The sequence below is a fragment of the Lepus europaeus genome, chromosome 18 (genome assembly GCF_033115175.1).
Source record: "Lepus europaeus isolate LE1 chromosome 18, mLepTim1.pri, whole genome shotgun sequence".
Lineage (NCBI taxonomy): Eukaryota > Metazoa > Chordata > Mammalia > Lagomorpha > Leporidae > Lepus > Lepus europaeus.
This window is the reverse complement of record NC_084844.1, coordinates 25009367-25025876: the sequence shown is the minus strand read 5'-3', so window position 1 is coordinate 25025876 and position 16510 is coordinate 25009367. Positions and strand designations below refer to the sequence as shown.

The 16510-nt window shown below is 53.3% G+C and overlaps 1 protein-coding gene across 2 annotated transcripts in view; it reads right to left on the bottom strand.

The window, feature by feature from the left end:
• IGF2BP1 (insulin like growth factor 2 mRNA binding protein 1) overlaps positions 1-15500 on the bottom strand; it is a 42902-nt gene extending 27402 nt beyond the window's left edge. For both annotated transcript variants that reach the window (XM_062215651.1, XM_062215652.1), the window contains exons 1-2: positions 15284-15500; positions 14123-14183 (exon numbers count right to left, since the gene is read on the bottom strand). In XM_062215651.1, coding sequence (XP_062071635.1) covers positions 14123-14183; positions 15284-15458 — 236 coding nt within the window. In that variant the 5' untranslated portion in view covers positions 15459-15500. The remainder of the gene's footprint in view (positions 1-14122; positions 14184-15283) is intronic.
• Between the last annotated feature and the right edge of the window lie 1010 nt (positions 15501-16510).

The following is a 16510-nucleotide window of genomic DNA, read 5'->3' as shown; positions in this document are numbered from 1 at the left end:
TTCTGTACGGTGAAGTGGGTGCCAACTGGCTTTCCCTGCATGCGGCTCCAATTTGGGCACGAGACTGAGCTTGCGGAGAAGCCAACTGCCCTATGACACGGCTGGGTGCCTGGCAGAGAAGTGTTCACAGGGCGGAAAAAGAGTCACCAGCCATCTAAGCCAGGTCTCGGGTCTCCGGCGGGCAAGGGAGCGAAGGCGGGGCGCACGGTGCTCGCTGGCCCGAGGGCGCTAACAGGCTCCAGCCACGGCTGTTTCTCGCCTAATTCGCTCAGCTCAGACAGAAGCAGTGTGACAAGGGAGCCCACAGGTTTTTTTCTTGCCCATCTGGGCAGCGCCAGAAGAAGCCAAAACAGAAGCGCAGGGACAGGCGAGCTCTTCCCAGACAAATTCCAAGTCCGCCTGCGCCAACTGCCGCCCCTCCCCCCACTTTGCTCTCCACCCTCGGAGAGCTCAGAGGGGGCTGGCCACGTGGGGCAGCACAGGAGTCTGGGCCGTTGAGAGATGTGCAGTAGGAACCATGAGAATAAATGTGAAGTGCGGACAAATGGAAAAGAGGCTACCCAGGGCGAGCGGCTCGGCGGGCCGTCCTGAGGGGGGGCAAGGGGGCGCACGGCTCAACCTGCCTCTGAGCTGGCAGTGGGGAGTTCCGGGATCGTCCCCCGGGTGCGCGCAGGTCACTAAACTCAGAAGGAAAAGGGAAATCCATCTCTGGCACCATCCTCAACCTTACCAAGATGCTGCCCATGTCAGCTTCCCCGGCCCTGGGGGTCCAGAGCACTGGCTGAGGCCCTGGAGGACACGCAGTAAACTTGGAAAACCCGGTACAGGGCAGGCCCTGGAGGCGGAGCCCTCCGGAGCTGGGAGAAGGAAAGCGGATCAGCCTGAAGGAAGCGGCTGCGCTGCGGGAGCCCAGGCGCTCTGCGCTCGGAGCCTTCGTGCGCCCTGGCGGAGGACGCGGGCGCCCCGGCACACATCTAAGAGGCGCGATTCACGGTGCCCCATGCATGCAAAGGCCCTCTGAGGTGCTCTCTCCCCCAGTTGCCGACAAAGACCTGTCCGTGGAGGGGAGGCGCGGGCAGGGGCTGCGCCTTCCTCCCCCGGGAGGGCCCCTCTAGAAACCCTACATTCTGCCAGGCCTGGGGCTCAACGGCACACACACACCCCGAGCGCGCGCGCCGCCGCCGCCGCCGCCCTTGCAGGTGTCTTTCCCCAGCCGCAGGGACTCTGTGTGCGAGGATGGAGAGCGCCTCCCAAGATGGTGCTCGCCGGCGCTGGGCCAGGGGGTGGGGGCACGTCTCGGCCAAGAGGACCCAGGCCCTGAACACAGCCTCCTACTGTGGAACTGGAGGAGAAAGAGGTGCTTGCCTGCGAAGGGCGGCAGCAGCTGAGGGTGGAGGAGGGCTGGCAGCAGCTGGGGGGGAGGGGGTAGTGTCATGAACGGGCAATTGAGAAGGCCTGAGCAGCTGAGAGGCCCAGCCTGCGCCCCTTGGGGCCAGCCCCTTCCCCCAGCCCCTCTCACCTAACCCGGCAGAGCTGAGCCCCTGGGTGGGCGGGGCTGCAGGGCACAGGAAGGGGACCGAGGATGCCCCCCAGCCCCCTCTCCTGCAGGGCTGGGCACCGTCGGTGAGGTTCTGCCAAAGCCCCCCCCCCCCACTTGCACCACGCTAACCCTGTGGGGCCCAGTGGGGGAGGGGATGAGCGCTGGGGGCTGCTGGGTGGGGGTGGGGACCAGGACTTTGCCCTTTGTCTCTCTCTCCCGAGCCACCGGCCGAAATCCGACCCCACCGGGCCGGCGAGGGGCAGGCTCCCCCTCCGGGTCCTTTAGTAAATCCAGACCCGGCCTCCCTGCGGTCAGGGCTGTGACTGAGGTGGTCCTGTGGGGGAGGGGGCTTCCAGCCTGCAAACAGGCCTGCAAGCATTTAAGTGGGAAGGGGTTGGGGGTAGGGAGCCGGGAAGAGGCTGCAAGTGGGGCCGCAGAAGCTGGAGGGAAGAAAATGGCCCGGGAGGCGGCATTCCTTAGAGACCTGGGCTGGCTGCGGGAGGAGGCAGGACCCGCTGGGGAGGCCCCCCACTGAGAAGCCGGGGACTCGGACTAGAGAGTAGGGTGTGGGCTAGGAACTTAGGAGCCTTCCTGGACCTGGAGAGGAAAGAACTCTCTCCTCCCAGGGCAGGGCGCCATGGCCTTCTAGAAGATTCTACAGCCAATTTAGAACCTAAGGGTCATCCTCACAGCACACAGGTAGCATTAGGGCTTTTGTTTGGGAGCGCCTTTGAGGGGTCACCAATGAATGATCTCAGTAACACCGTCCCTTTGCTCAGGCTTCCTCAGCCATGTAGACCCACACTCTCCTACGAACCGGGACATTCTCAAGAGGCTGCTGTGAATCTGCACAAGCACTGCTCCACTGCTTGACGGCACATGCTGTTACTTCCACTCGGCACAGGTCAAGTGACTGGCCCCAGGTGACACTAGCCGGCACGGCAAAAGGTAACTGGGTTCCTGCCCCTTAGGAACCACCGCGTATGAGCCATGACTTACGATCTGCAGCCATGTAAGGAAAGTCAGCTCTTTGTCCTTTCTTGCAGGGAGGAAGGGGCCCTGCCCTTCCCCCAGGGGTCCCATGTTCCCCACCCCCAGCCCTGGCCTCCTGTGAACCCAAAGGGGTGGGGGGATTAGCCAAAAACACCAAGAGCCCTCAGAAGCAGGGAAGGATGGAGGCTGCTGGACCTAAGGTGCTAATGCAGCCGACTTCATCAGATTACTGATGGTGGGGGTAAGGAAACAAAGGCACAGGAAACCTACTGACCCCAGGCCCTGCAGCTTACACAGCTGGGGAGAGCACAGGCCCGGCTGACAGCTGAATTCCTACCCACACTCATCGGCTCCCTCTCCATGGGTTACTTCACTCAATGCACAAGTCCCCTTCCCATCTCAGCTGCCCACACAGGGGAGGTTTCGACCCATTCCTCAGTTTTCTTCACCAGGGCCGGATTGTGGTGCAGTACCAGCATCCTGTATGAGTGCTGGTTCGAGTCCCAGCTGCTCCATTTCCCATCCAGCTCTCTGCTGTGGCCTGGGAAAGCACTGGAAGATGGCCCAAGTCCTTGGGCCCCTGCACCCTTCAAGACCGGGAAGAAGCCCCCAACTCCTGGCTTCAGATGGGCACAGCTCCGGCTGTTGCAGCCAATTGGGGAATGAACCATTGGATGGAAGACCTCTCTCTCTCTGCCTCTCCTCTCTGTAACGCTTATTTTCAAAAAAATAAATTAAAAAAAAAAAAAGACCACGATGGAGGGGCCAGTGCTGTGGTGTGGCGGGTAAAGCCACCACCTGCAATGCAGGCATTCCATATGGGCGCTGGTTTGAGTCCTGTCTGCTTCATTTCCAATCCAGCTCTCTGCTATGGCTTAAGAGAGGCCATAGTAGAAGATGGCCCAAGTCTTTGGACCCCTGCACCCATTTGGGAGACCTGTAAGAAGCTCCTGGGTCTTGGCTTTAGATCAGCCCAACTCTGGCCATTGCGGCCATTTGGGAAGTGAATCAGCAGATGGAAGATCTCTCCCTCTCTGCCTCTGTGTAACCCTGCCTTTCAAATAAATAAATCTTTAAAAAAGAGAGAGAGACCACGATGGAGGTCCAGGCTTCTGGCTTCAGCCTAGCCTAGCCCGGCCCCAGCCCTCATGGCCATTTGGGGATTGAACCAGCGGATTGAAGATCTCTGTCTCTCTCTGTCACTCCTTTTACTATTTTTTCCACCACTGAAGATGGCCTAAAAACCCCCATGGTGGGGGGACACACTAAGGAAAGCAGGGATGAGCTGTGTGGGGGCGCAGGCTCCTGGCAGGGTGAATTCACATTGGGCAGGAAGCTCAAGGAAAGACACCCCCAGGGTGTTAAAGGCCCACCTGCTCCTACCGTCTGAGCTAGCCCAGCCTTGGAGACCCAAAGGCCTGCACTTGTACTTATTGCAAGTCTGACCTTAATCACCGGAAGCTCAGTTTCTTCTGTGGAGTGAAGACAGTATCTTTAGGGTTCTTAGGGGGTTCCTGGAAGTAACAGAGCTGGGCAATGAGTAGGTGCTCGGTCCACACTCCCCATCATTGTGGCAGGAGCTGTCTTTGGACACTCATCACTGCCCAGAGTGCTCTGGGCGAAGCTGACCCTCAATCAGGGTTCCCAAAGAAAATGGGGTACTTTGCTTGGGCCCCTCCCCTGCAGAAAATACTAATGATTCTTTATCAGGTTTTTACTTAGCATGATTGGGTCTTTTCAGGGTGGGGAAGGGAGACAAAAACGATGGACAGAAGGAGTGTTCCAAGGAGGGGGGCAGCAGACAAAGTCCCCGCCTCCCAGCATGTTCCCTTCAGACCTGGGGAAATGGAGGCAGAGCCAGAGGCGGGCAGTGCACAACCTCAGGAAGGCGGAGGGAAGCCTCCAGCTCAGCTGGGCTTTGGAGAAAGTGCAGGAGGAGAACTGCGATGCGGATGAAGGGAGCTGTCCGTGGGAAGACGGTTCCTCATCGAGAAGGGGGCTGGCAGGGGGTGGGAGAAGTGGCAGGAATGAAGCTCCAATCATTTCCTTAAAGGGGGAAAAGGTGACCGCCATGTGGGGAAAAGCTACGCTGGCAATGGTTAAAGAATGACCAGGTTTTTAAATCCCAGCCCTATTGCCTACTGAAAATGGTCAAGCCGGGGAAAGGAACTGGGGGTGATTATTTAATGGGTACAAAGTTTCAGTTCTGCCAGGTGAAAAGACTTCCAGAAACAGCTGGAGGTGAGGGTTGCACAACACCGAATGTTAATACCAGGGGACCGTAGACTCCAAAATGGTTACAGTGGCAAACGTCATGTTTTACGTATTTGACAAAAATATTTGTGATACACCAAGGATACAAAGCTACACTTCCGGGGCAAATTTGCTGATAAATTATGGTTTCTTCCATCTCCACTGTAAGACCACGGGCTTTCCCTGGTTCCTTTTGTATTTCTAGCACCTAGCTAAAGGCATGTCATGCAACGGCAGAGTCTGGCTAGGAAAAGAAAAGAGGATGAATGCATGCATGCACGCATGACTACATGATTAGAGGTAGCAATCCGCACTGACGTGCACACTGCCAAAGCCAGGGCCATCTTGCTAAATGTTTTCCCACATGGATTTTGGTTTTAAATTTGTGCTTTTAAGAGGCCAACGACTGAGTGGCAGGAACATCCCACGTACCTGTTGCTAAAGCAAACGTGGGATTTTTTTTCCTTTTTTTTTTTTTTTTGCAACAAGAGCAAAGCAGCTTGGGTCTAGACAGGTGGTATTCCTCTTCCAGTTAGAAGTTGAAAAGAAATTACTCGCAGGAGGGCCAGAGCAGGAAAGTGAAACAGAAATTCTCTCTGGAGACAGATACCAGGACAGTGAGGACCATTCTGCTCCGAGCTCCACTCACTCCGGACAGGAATCGCACCAGGATTCCAAACAGCAGAAGCAGTGACACTGCATCAAAGGAGGACCAACACAGGGAGGAAACCCTTCTGGGTAAGGCAACCTCAGTCAACTGGATCCTCCTTACTTTTACATTAAATTACAAATTGCTGGAGGGGCCGGCGTGTGGCCCGGCAGGTGAGGCCGCCATCTGTGAGATCAGCATCCCACCATAGCCCATATCAGAGTGGCAGCTGGAGTCCCGGCTGCTCCCTTTCCCATCCAGCTCCCTGCTAAAATGCACCTAGGAAGGCAGAGGAAGATGGCCCCCAGTGGCTGAGCCCCTGCGCCCACGTGGACACCCAGATGGGAGTTCCTGTCTCCTGGCTTCAGCCTAGCCCAACCCAGGCTGTTGTGGGCATTTGGGAAGTGAACCAACAGACAGAAGATCTGTCTCTCCCTCTCTCATTACTTTCTCTGCCTTTCAATTAAATAAGTCTCTTTTCCTTTTAAGGTTTCTGAAATGGACACTAAGAGTGCAGAAAATACTCTTCCAAACCCTTCTCTGTTCCCGGCAACAGCCCAGTCCACTGGGTGTTGCTGGGGACACCCTGGCTGCTGCCACGTGCAGCCACGCCTCTCTGGGAAGACTCCTGTTTGCCCTTTAATTTAGGGCTCCAGCTCCAAACTCTGCCAAAGCCACTGCTCTCTCTTACAGCTGGACTTCTCCTGAGCAACTTGGAGATTCGAAGAGGAAGCAGAATAAATATTTCTAACTCTGAATACACACCCCCCCAGCAACCCCCATTCCATGTGCTGCCGCCCCTCACTTTCTCCCCTCCACCTCTCCTCGGTACCTGATGGAAAGCTGACAAGCCCCGAGCAATCCAGAAAGAAGCAACACACATCCTTCTGCATAAACTAATTGTAAAAACCCTTTATAGTAGCTGATTAAAGTCACAAGCCTGTTAAAGGGCCAAAACCCACATCCGGATTGAAAACCCTTCCCCTCGCCACCCCAGGAAGAGAGGGTTCAGTCCTCACTCCTCGGGCTGCGGCTGCGGGCATGTATGTGTGCGGGGGCTGTGCGCCATGTGCATACGTGTTCCCGTGCATGTGCCTGCCATGTATTGTGTCCCCTTGGAGCAGCGAGTACTGCAAAGGTAAGCGGGCATGCAGGTGGGTTCTGAGAGTGTCCAGACCAGCGGACCAGGGAGAGAATGGGAGGACTTTATGAAAGCAGAGCTGGGAGGGGCGAACATTCGGACCCTGTCCCTAGGCATGCCCCTGCCCCTAGGCATGCCGGGACCCCCACTTCCTGAAGGCTTACTTTGTTAGCTTAGCTTATCAGGAGCTGAACATTAACACATATACACCTATCTCCCACCAGGTGGGGGAGGCTGCTTTTTTCTTCCAGCCTTAGAGTCTCAAGCGGACTCACATAGGCCCCTTCATCCTGCAGGCTTACCTACCTACCTCACCTGCACAAGCAGGTGGTTCGCCTCACACAAACGTCCCTACTACAGTAGCCCTGAAGTGTGAAATTCCTAGTGGGAACCCAGTCCAGGTTGAGGGCTTCAAGAACAGAAGATGGGCCCATTTGCCCAAATGTACAAGCTGCAGCATTCTGCACTGTGCTTGCTCCATCTCACCAAGCCTTCTGCCTGAGGCTGGGCAACCAACTGATACACTGGGAGGGTGGGCCAGCATCGAAGGGCTCTGGAGCGGGATCTGCAGCTCCCTCTCCCAAAAGGTGGCTCTTCCTTCCAGCACAAGGAGGAAGGTCAGAGCACCCCACACACAGATCCCCCTCAACAGCCTATGTATTGCCCCATAAACAGTACACCCCAAATTCCTGTGAATACCCTGAAGCACCCTAATCCAATGCCGTAGACGTGTGTGCCAAGCTGCCACACGTGCAGTCCAGAAAGATTCCCAAGCATCTATGCACCTGCACGTTCTGATTCTCACAGGGTGAGCCACAGGTGTACAGGGCAAGGCAGCACAGAACAGAGAACTACAGAGCTTAAAAGGAAGACGACAGACTGGATGGGGGCAGAGGCGAGCATGTAGAGTGAAATAATAGCAAAGACAGTGATCACGGCTCCACATTCGCAGAAGCCGAGCTCCTGCTTCAACCCTGATCTTCCTGGGATGAAGAGCTTTCCTGCAAAGGGTGGGTGAGGACCCAGGGCTCCCTAGGGTGCTGCTCTCAGCTCTCACACAGCTTCCTCCTCTCCCTTGAGCCTGCGGAATGCTGAGTGGGTCCAATCCCCTGACTCCTCTTGTGGAACTCAGTTCCCACCAACCACCTTTACACCTAAGACCAAATTTTTAATTTCTTAATTCTGTTTTCTCTGCTTTAAGATTCCATCCCAATGAATCAAATTTCACTCTTAACATTTTCCATTTCAAGTGATCAAAACAGCTGGAGGAATGATTTTCACTAAAATTAATGCAAAAAAAAAAAAAAAAAAAAAACCTGAAGCTCTCCTTAACCTTTTTTTCCCCCTTAATCTTCTTTGCCAAAGGAAAAGTTGAGAAGCTTGACTCCGAATCCACAGAACACAGGGTGCAAGAAAGAGAAAATGCAAGGACCCTCCACGTCTCCAGCCTCCTCTACTGGGAGAAAAATTTCCCCACAACCCTTGTCTAAACTCTGATCGAAATTCTCAGCCATTCCATATCAAACAAGTCCTGTATTCGCCTTCCTGCCACCAAAATGCCACCTGCCTAAGACAGGTCCTCAGGACTAGTGAAAACAGATCTAGGTAATCCCAGGCAAATATTCTCCCGTCATCCAGCTGTGTGCCCTGTATTTCATCTTCCAGCATTCAAGGCCAGCCAGCCATGCTCTGGCGTCTGAGGCAGGCTACATTTCTGAGGGTATGTGTTCTGATACAATCCCATTTCAGCGGATTACAATCAGGCTTGCTCCAACCATATATTAAAATTATGAGCTCTGCATCTACTTTTCCCTGTGAATTGCCCATAATCAGTGCACATTTTATTCTGGCACTATGTTTAGGGTGAAAGCTTGTTGTATTTATTGCAAACCTACAGTGCTGCAGAGGTAAGAGCAGGACTTAGAAAGTTTGCTCTGTGATACATTTCAAAACTAAGGTAACACCTTCCCACCCACCGGCAAGTCCAGTCGGTCCCCGACCTGATGAAAATCTCACCAAATTCTCCAAGTTCTCCAGTGCAGACTGCACAGGACTCATTCCAGGAATTCTGTACTATGCAAAGTGGTGTCTTGTAGGATCATTTTTAGTCAAATTAATAATCAAATGAGCATGCGCCCTCTGTACACATTTTTTTTTTGAGACTTTCCCTTCTGTTTTCGTTTGAATATCTACTTGAAAAATATAGGGGAAGAAAAATAAAGGCAGAAATTGCTGGGGTGCAAAGGTTTTGAACCAATACACATTGAGACCCAGAGAAAGACGCCCAGAGCCTCAACAGCGCCCACCTGGAGGACCTGTTGTCTACTTTTACAACAAATAAAATCATCCAAAGACCTCTGAGCGCTATTAATGCCTCAGTAGTATTTCAGGCAGTGTTCAGTTAAGGGGACAAACAGCCCATTTGGCAAGGATCACAGAGCATTCAAACGCCGTGAAATCTCAAGGTTCCTCCGGCCACTGGGCCCCTGCTACTTCCATTTTCTCTCCACCTCTCATCCCATCTCGGTACCCAGGATCTTCCCGGCCCCCCTCTCCCGCCCCCTCTCCCGCCGGCCCCAGCTCCCCCCTGCTGCCCCTCCCCCTGCCTTAGGAGCCCGGACGCGGAAAGGGTCTGCGCCGCCCCGCAGGCAGGAGAACCCTTCAAGTGGGGGAGCCGCAAGGCTGGAGTCCTGGGCGCCCGAGGCTATGGCGCACCCCTGCGCGCTAGGGGCGCGGGGGGTGGGGTGGGGGGAGCCCGCTCCTGCGGATGTTCAGGCAGGAGCTTGTTGGAAGGAGGACGGCGGCCGGGATTGCGCGCTGGGGCCAGGCCGGGCAGGGAAGGGTCAGGGCCGCAGGGCCGGCGCGAGCTCTCCGGGAAGAGCCTCCAGCGCGCCGCCACTTTGTCTCCTTTTTTAATTTGCAAAGGGAAACTCCGAAAGCAAAAGTAGCATCGCGCCCAGCTCTGCCGAACCTGCGGCCGCCCCCCACTCCCGCCGTCGGTGTCTCTGGGGCTGGCGGGAAATCCACAGCCCCTCGCCTCCCGCCACCCCCACCCTCGCTCGCGCCCCGACGGCTCCCGGCTCCCAGCTCCCCAGTAGCTCGCTCTCCCTCCCCCAGAGCTCTCACCCCAAATTCTAAGCAGCAGTTTCTGGTAGATCCTGACCACTTTGATAGAATCTTTTAAGAGAATGAATGAGACTAAGAGAATAAATAACATTGAATTTAAATTCCAAAAACTGGGAAAAAAAAAATCTGTTCTTCAAGCGCCTTGGGTTCATGCGTTCATTGTAAGGAATGACACCCCCCAACTGCCACCCCCTCCACAAATCTACAGAGGTCTGTCTCATCAATACACCTCTCTCAGACACAAACTCTAAACTCCAATAAACACTACTTCCCGGTCTCCTTTTTCATTCAGATCTGAAAAAGTTTCTTGATCTTTTAAAATTATATTCCTATCAACCTATCTCAATGGCATCTTTGTCAACTGCCTGTTAGACATTAAAATACAGGATAAATAAACTCTTAAAAAAATAAGCCTTAAAAGCACCCACACACAAAATAGCTTCAAATGATACAGATTAAGGTAATTTAAAAAGATTAGAAGCTCAGAACCTCTGAATTAAGAGTCTGCCCATTTGCTAATGTATTTCATCTCCGAAACATAATTATAAGAACGTTTTGTTTTTTCCACCAAAAGCTGTGCCATCGAAGCTTTGCATTTGGAACAGCTAACTATACTTTGAATAAATTAGTGATGGGAATTGAAATTCTTTCCCTTAACTAAAAAGTTCTTTATCTGAGAAACTATGGAGTAAAATTTCACCTTTATGATTTAGGCCAGAAAATAAGGGGTTATGGAAACTTACAGCTCCTGCAAGGGAGTCAAATCCCACTGTCTTTGGGAAAAGTCTCCTCTTGAAATACTGACCATCAAAGGAGAAGACTTAAGTTCCTCCCTATCGGGCAAGTAACCTCCAAAGTTTCATTTCTCAGTAGAAATCCAAGTGGAGATGGGGAGAATGAAGGCTGGCTTATTTCCACCTTTCCGTTCAAGAGTGCAGCAAATGTCAAGAGAAAACCATTTTTTCACTTACTTTAAAGCAAAAACAACCAAAACAAAACAAAAACCAAAAACCCAGGGAACTAGTATGAAACATTTTACGAAAAGGGTCATAAAATTGTTTCCATGTTAAGCTCACTTGTTGAATACTGATCACAAGTCTCTTTCACCTTCTGTGAGTTGTTAACTTCCTTTTTGATTTGGATACTAATCCATAATTACAACCATTAGAGTAAAAGTGGCTGAAAATCCTCACTCTAGGACTTTCCACTGCCTTGTTTGTCACTCCCACCCCTCCCCCTAACTACAAGTCTTTTTTCATTAAATGCAAATCCATTTCTGAAGGCAAAAATATTTCGCTTGTTTTGACAACATTTAGTGACCCAAAGTATCTCTTCCGAGCCTCCACAAATCATTTTCAAGGGTAAAATAATACATTTTGCTGTTTACAAGACATCCCTCTGCAAAGACTTCTAAAGCACTAACTTCAGCCAGCCAGACTGTGAGACAGGCAGCAGGCTGTGTCTCTCTGGAGTTCTCAGGTCGGAGACACGGTTTTGTTTAGTAGTTGGATCTTTAGGGAGCAATGTCACCGACCTCATTTTAAGTCAACTTACAGGAAAGCACAAGCACTAAGCTGCCTAAAGAAATCACCAACTCTAAGCCTCTATAACGTCAGCACATTTCACGAGAAAAGTGCAATGTGTCTCTTTCATTTTGATCTTAATTAACAGTAACACCTTTTATTTTGATGACACCAGTTGACAGTTATCTTTAAGTCACATTCCTTTAGAGAAAAAGACCACAAAGGCAAATGTAACAAAAGTTGAATTCCCTTAAAATGCAAATCATTTCCCAAAATAAACAAGTCTCACTGGGATGGTAACCCTGTGTCTTACCTACTCCAGATCTCCCTGAATAAAACTACACAAATCCTTTCCACAACTGTTAAAAATGCATTAGTTTTTCTTTTTCCCCAATATTTTGGCAGTGAATATATACAGATTCTCAACAAAAAGCCTACATTGTGAGGCAAATTCCAACACTGAGAGGATTTGGGAAAGAAATTTAACGCCACTCGTTTTCAAAAATTCAAATTATTTTCTGTTTTCAGTTTAAATATATAGTGTTCAGTCTCTTGAAATCTTAAGAGATACAAATACCAGATTCAGAGAACAAAATACACTAATACTTCACAATCAGGGCTACCCAGAGGTAACTGAGGGACATGCTCTTTTGGTTAAGATTTCCTCCCTCTAAAAAAGCCAAACCCTCAAATATATCTCACACACACACACACACACACACACGATCCCAAACATTTGGGTTGTTGAGTTTTTATGAATCTGTTAAAAATTTAAATCATATTACACTGGAACAGAGTGCATCCAGAACAATTTTATTTTAAAATGTAAACACAAGAGTATATATACACAATTTTATATATGTAATCATTCCGTTTGATTAGAATGTTAGTTGTAATTAATTAAACCTAGTTCCTGTTCCACATCCATGAGATTGAAAAAAATTCAACTGGAAGAGTACTTCTCAGACACAGACTAAAGACAAACACCACAGCAGGCTTCCTCAAAGAACACAAAATGATAGAGCAAACTGACTTAACGAAAACAAACCTTTCTTTTTTTAAACCCTGAGAGTCCCCCCAAAAATTGATTCAATCTACAAAAATGAAGTCCTTTCTCACCACCTCCACCCACCAAAAAATAAGAAAATAAAAGAAAACACAATCAATGCTTGGACTTACAAAAAGTGTTTCTGGAATAAAGATCTAATTTAATATGAGTGTGGAAAAAGAGATTTTTTTTTAACCCAGGCTTCTCAAACCCCCTCCCCATTCCAACTCAAAGAAAAAAAGCCCCATTTTGGAGGGAACAAGAGGCTAGGAATGGCTTAAAAGCAAGCAGATGGCTTAGGGAGAAAGATCCATAAATACAGAGCACCATGAAAATTAAAATATAAATGTTTTGAGTTCCATTTCATCACATTTTGCTATTTCTCTTCCTTTTCACTTCATTCCCTTTAAAATTTAAACCATCCTCTAGATCAAAAGAAACATCCACACATTTCACAATTCCAGTTATTCTAAGTGTTTCTCACCAACACCACTTAGCTTTCAATTCAAATATCCAGAATGTTTTCCATAAATCTACTGGGTTCTGCATACTTATTTCTCCTAGTTCTCATCTCCAGAAAATGCTTCAGATTAAATAAGACTTCTTTTCCTTCTTCCAATTGTATGCCTGTTCACTCCTCACTCTGATTGCCTTTCCAGTAACAGTACTACAGGCATCTGAGGTTAATCACTAGCTCTATAAACATAGTAACAAGCCATATTGATCATCTATTGATACAATAGTTCCAAGTTGCTTAAATACATCAAGCTCAACCACTGGACAGATTTCTATCTCTGGTTAAACTTTGGAGATCCTCTTAACCACCCCTCTAAAAACAAAGCCACCCCCATACATACCCCCTTCCCACTTAGAAAAAGAACTGCTTCCGAAGGGGGAAGGAGGGATGGAAGCCTTCCAGGGGGCCACTGCCAACCCAGCCTGCAACAGCAGTAGGCTCTGTACTGTCACCACGCTTGGGAAAGTAGAGAAGGCTGTCCTTACACTTCCTTAGCTAGAGATCAACTCGAGATTTTAGAGTTCAATGAAAGATGCAAAATCCACCATGAATTCTCAGAAAGCACCCATTTGGCCAAGGATAAGGAGTACGGGTGTGCGCAAGCGCGCACCCCCACACACATACACCATTCATCCACGGAGTTCTAGATCCTCCAAAGAGCCCCAGCTCACAGCCCTAACACAAAGCTCTCACCCCAGATGGCCCCCTGGTAACAATGGGCTGCAGGAGCCGGGGTGGGGGCCGCCACAGGACAGGAGGGCCAAAGCATATTCTCAGGGAAAGCCAGTGGGGGTGGGGGGAACTGGGGGCAGGAGTCTGTAGGAAGTCTCTGCCTGTTGCAGAAATATAAATAAAGGGTAAGGGAATTCTGCGGGGGGGGGGGGGGTGCGCGGGGCAGACCTGTCTCCAGAGTGGAGTAGACAGGGATCCCCTAAGTCCACTTCCGAACCACCCTGCCTGACGGGTGGGAAGGAGAGAAAATGGGGCCTGCAGGAAGCCTGAACTAAGATTTTAAGCTTCCGCACCAAAATGGCCCCACACTTGAAGCAAGCCCCACGAGGTGCTTCCCTCTGCTTGGTTCTCTCCCCCTGTGAGTCTGCAGGTACCTTCTGTTTGCCCACCCCATCCCCAACTTCTGCTTTTCCAAGCTGTAAACCACCCGTGACAAGATCTCCAGTCTTGCCTCCCAGCCCCCAACATCCGGAGTCGAGGGATGGGAAGCCAACGCCAGGTCTCAGCCCCCAGGGACGCTGTGGACCCCCGACCACGGCCTCTCGCCCCCTCCGTCCCCTTCCTCCTCCCCACCCCCAGAAGAGAAGCGCTCTTTCCTACCTTTGTTTTTTGGGAACCGAATGTTCAATTTCTAAGCGTTTTCCTTGTAATTCTACTTTTCCTAAAGATTAAAGAAAAAAAAAAAATTAGCGTGAGCGCGTGAACAGGGGCAGGGGTGTCGAGGCAGGGGGCTCTCGGGAAATTCAAGTTCCTGGGACCCGAATTTCTCCTCGGAAGCAAGTCAGTGGCGCCCGCAGCCGGCTGCCATCAATTCGTTATTATGTTCTCTTAATTTCTGCTTTGCGTCACCACGGAGCTGGTGGCGTGGATCGCTAAGAGAACCCGAACCGGGAAAGGCTCGAGGTGATCTGTGCGGGCGCTCTGCCCGTTCGGCTCCCAGATGTGCGGAGCCGCAGCCAGCAGAGAAAGGGCTCCCCGCTGCTCGGGGGGGGGGGGGGGGTGCAGAATCAAACTTTATTTTACTGTGGCGCGTAGGACAAGGGCTTCGGGCAGCAGGGCGGTCACCTGTCGGGCCGGTTGCAACGCCGAGGCCCCGGGGAGCCGCGCGGGGCCTGGCGGGGAGGGTCCCGCGCCGCGCGCCTCTCGGCCCAGCCTCGGCGTCTCGGCTAGCAGCATGGCGACCCGCGCCGCCGCGCCACCGCTCACGCCCCACTTTCAAATCAAAATGGCTCAAGCCCCGGGCCCTGGGCGGGAGGCGGGACCCCCTTCCTCCCCAGTCTTGCCCGAGGGCTGCGATCCCCACGGACGACGGGGAGCTCGGGGGTCGGGCGGGGACCCCTTCCGCGCCCGGGAAGGCCTAGGGTTAGGAGGGGAGCGAGGGTGCTCCAGCTGGGGGGCCGTCTGGCGGCTGCTAGGGAGGGGCTGAACATGCAGCGAGCGCCCAGACGGGGTCGTCTCGTGGCCCTCGGACCACCACCCACCCCCCGCCACCGCCGAGGGGGGCTGCAGCCCCAGCGATGGGGGTGGAGAGTGAAGGGAGCCCGAGCTGTCCACCGAGGGTGGGGAAATCCCGAATATTCCCGGGAGGGGGCGGGGGCGTCGAAGGCGGCAGGTCGAGGGTCAGCGGCGAGGCCGGGCCCCGCATGCTAGCTGAACAAGCAGTTGGCGGCCGGGGCGGCGGGGAGGGGGGGGGGGTCGGAACACAGGCCTCCGTTGTGCGGGAACCGGCCCGGGGCTCGGGGAGGCGGCCCGCGCGCTTACCCGAGAAAGTTTCGATGGCCTTCATCGCCCAATGCTCGTCCGGGCAGTCCACGAAGGCGTAGCCGGATTTGACCAGGAACTGGCCGCTGTAGGAGATCTTGTGCTCCGCAAACACTTTCTCCAAGTCCGCGGGGGTCACGCTCTCGTTGAGGTTGCCGATGTATAGCTTGTTCATGGTGGCGGCGGCGGGGCAGGACGCGGTGCCGGGCGAGGCCGAGCGGCGGGCGAGCGGGCGGGCGGCGAGCCGCCTAGGCCGAGCGCGGGGAGGCCGGCGGCGGCCGCAAACTTTGTGTGCACCCGGCCCGGGAGTGTGCCCGGAGCCCCGGGCGCGGAGGGCGGCAGGAGGGCGCGCGGAGAGCGCGGCGGAGTTCGGGGGAGCCCGGAAAGTGCCCGCGGCGCGCTGGGAGGCGGACGGCGCGGCGCTGCTCCTCGCCTTCGCTCCGAAACCCCTGCGAGCGGGCTGGCGTGTCACGTTTCTCCGCGGCCGCCCTGGCGCCGCCTCTAAATAAAACCGACTTGAAAAAAAAAAAAAATGGAGCGGAAAAAAAAAAAAAAAGGCCGAAGCCACGTGGTGACAGCCCCCACCCACCCTGCAGGGGAAGACCCCCGACGCCACAGGGCCCCACTGCCCAGAAAACCCGGCCCGGCCCAACAGCTTCCCTCCCGGGGGCAGGGAGGGGGCACTCGGCTCACGCTCGGAGGGAACTGGGGCGGGGGCGGGGGGGGTGGTGGCAGAGTTCCCGAGGCTCTGCCCGCCCCCTCCCCCTTGGCAGGAACCTGGCCCCCGGGGATGCGCCCCGCCCCCACCCTTCCCCCTGCCTCTACCCTAGCCTGAACTGGGGGAGGGTGGTCGAGCCCCCAATCTCCCGTCTTTGGGGCGAAACATGTGGTCATTTTTCCACTGGTTTTGGGGGGCGGGGTTGCCTACCCCACCCGGTTAACTGCTAGCGACTGACAGGCGGGGGACGGCCAAGACAGACAAAGAGAAGCCGGGGACTCTGGGGTCTTCAGGAGGGGGTCGCACGAGCCGGTGATTTCAAAAGAAAGGCGCCTTTTCCTTAGGTTTCGAAGCGGGGGCGGGGGAAGTCTTCCCTTCCCCGCCCCAGCCCCGCGAGCCTCCCCCACCTCTTGGGATCCAGGACCCGGGGCCCTGCGAACACGGGGGATCGCCGTGGGCTAGGAGGAGCCCGCAGGAAATCGTGTTCCGGACGCCCCTGGAGAAGCGCG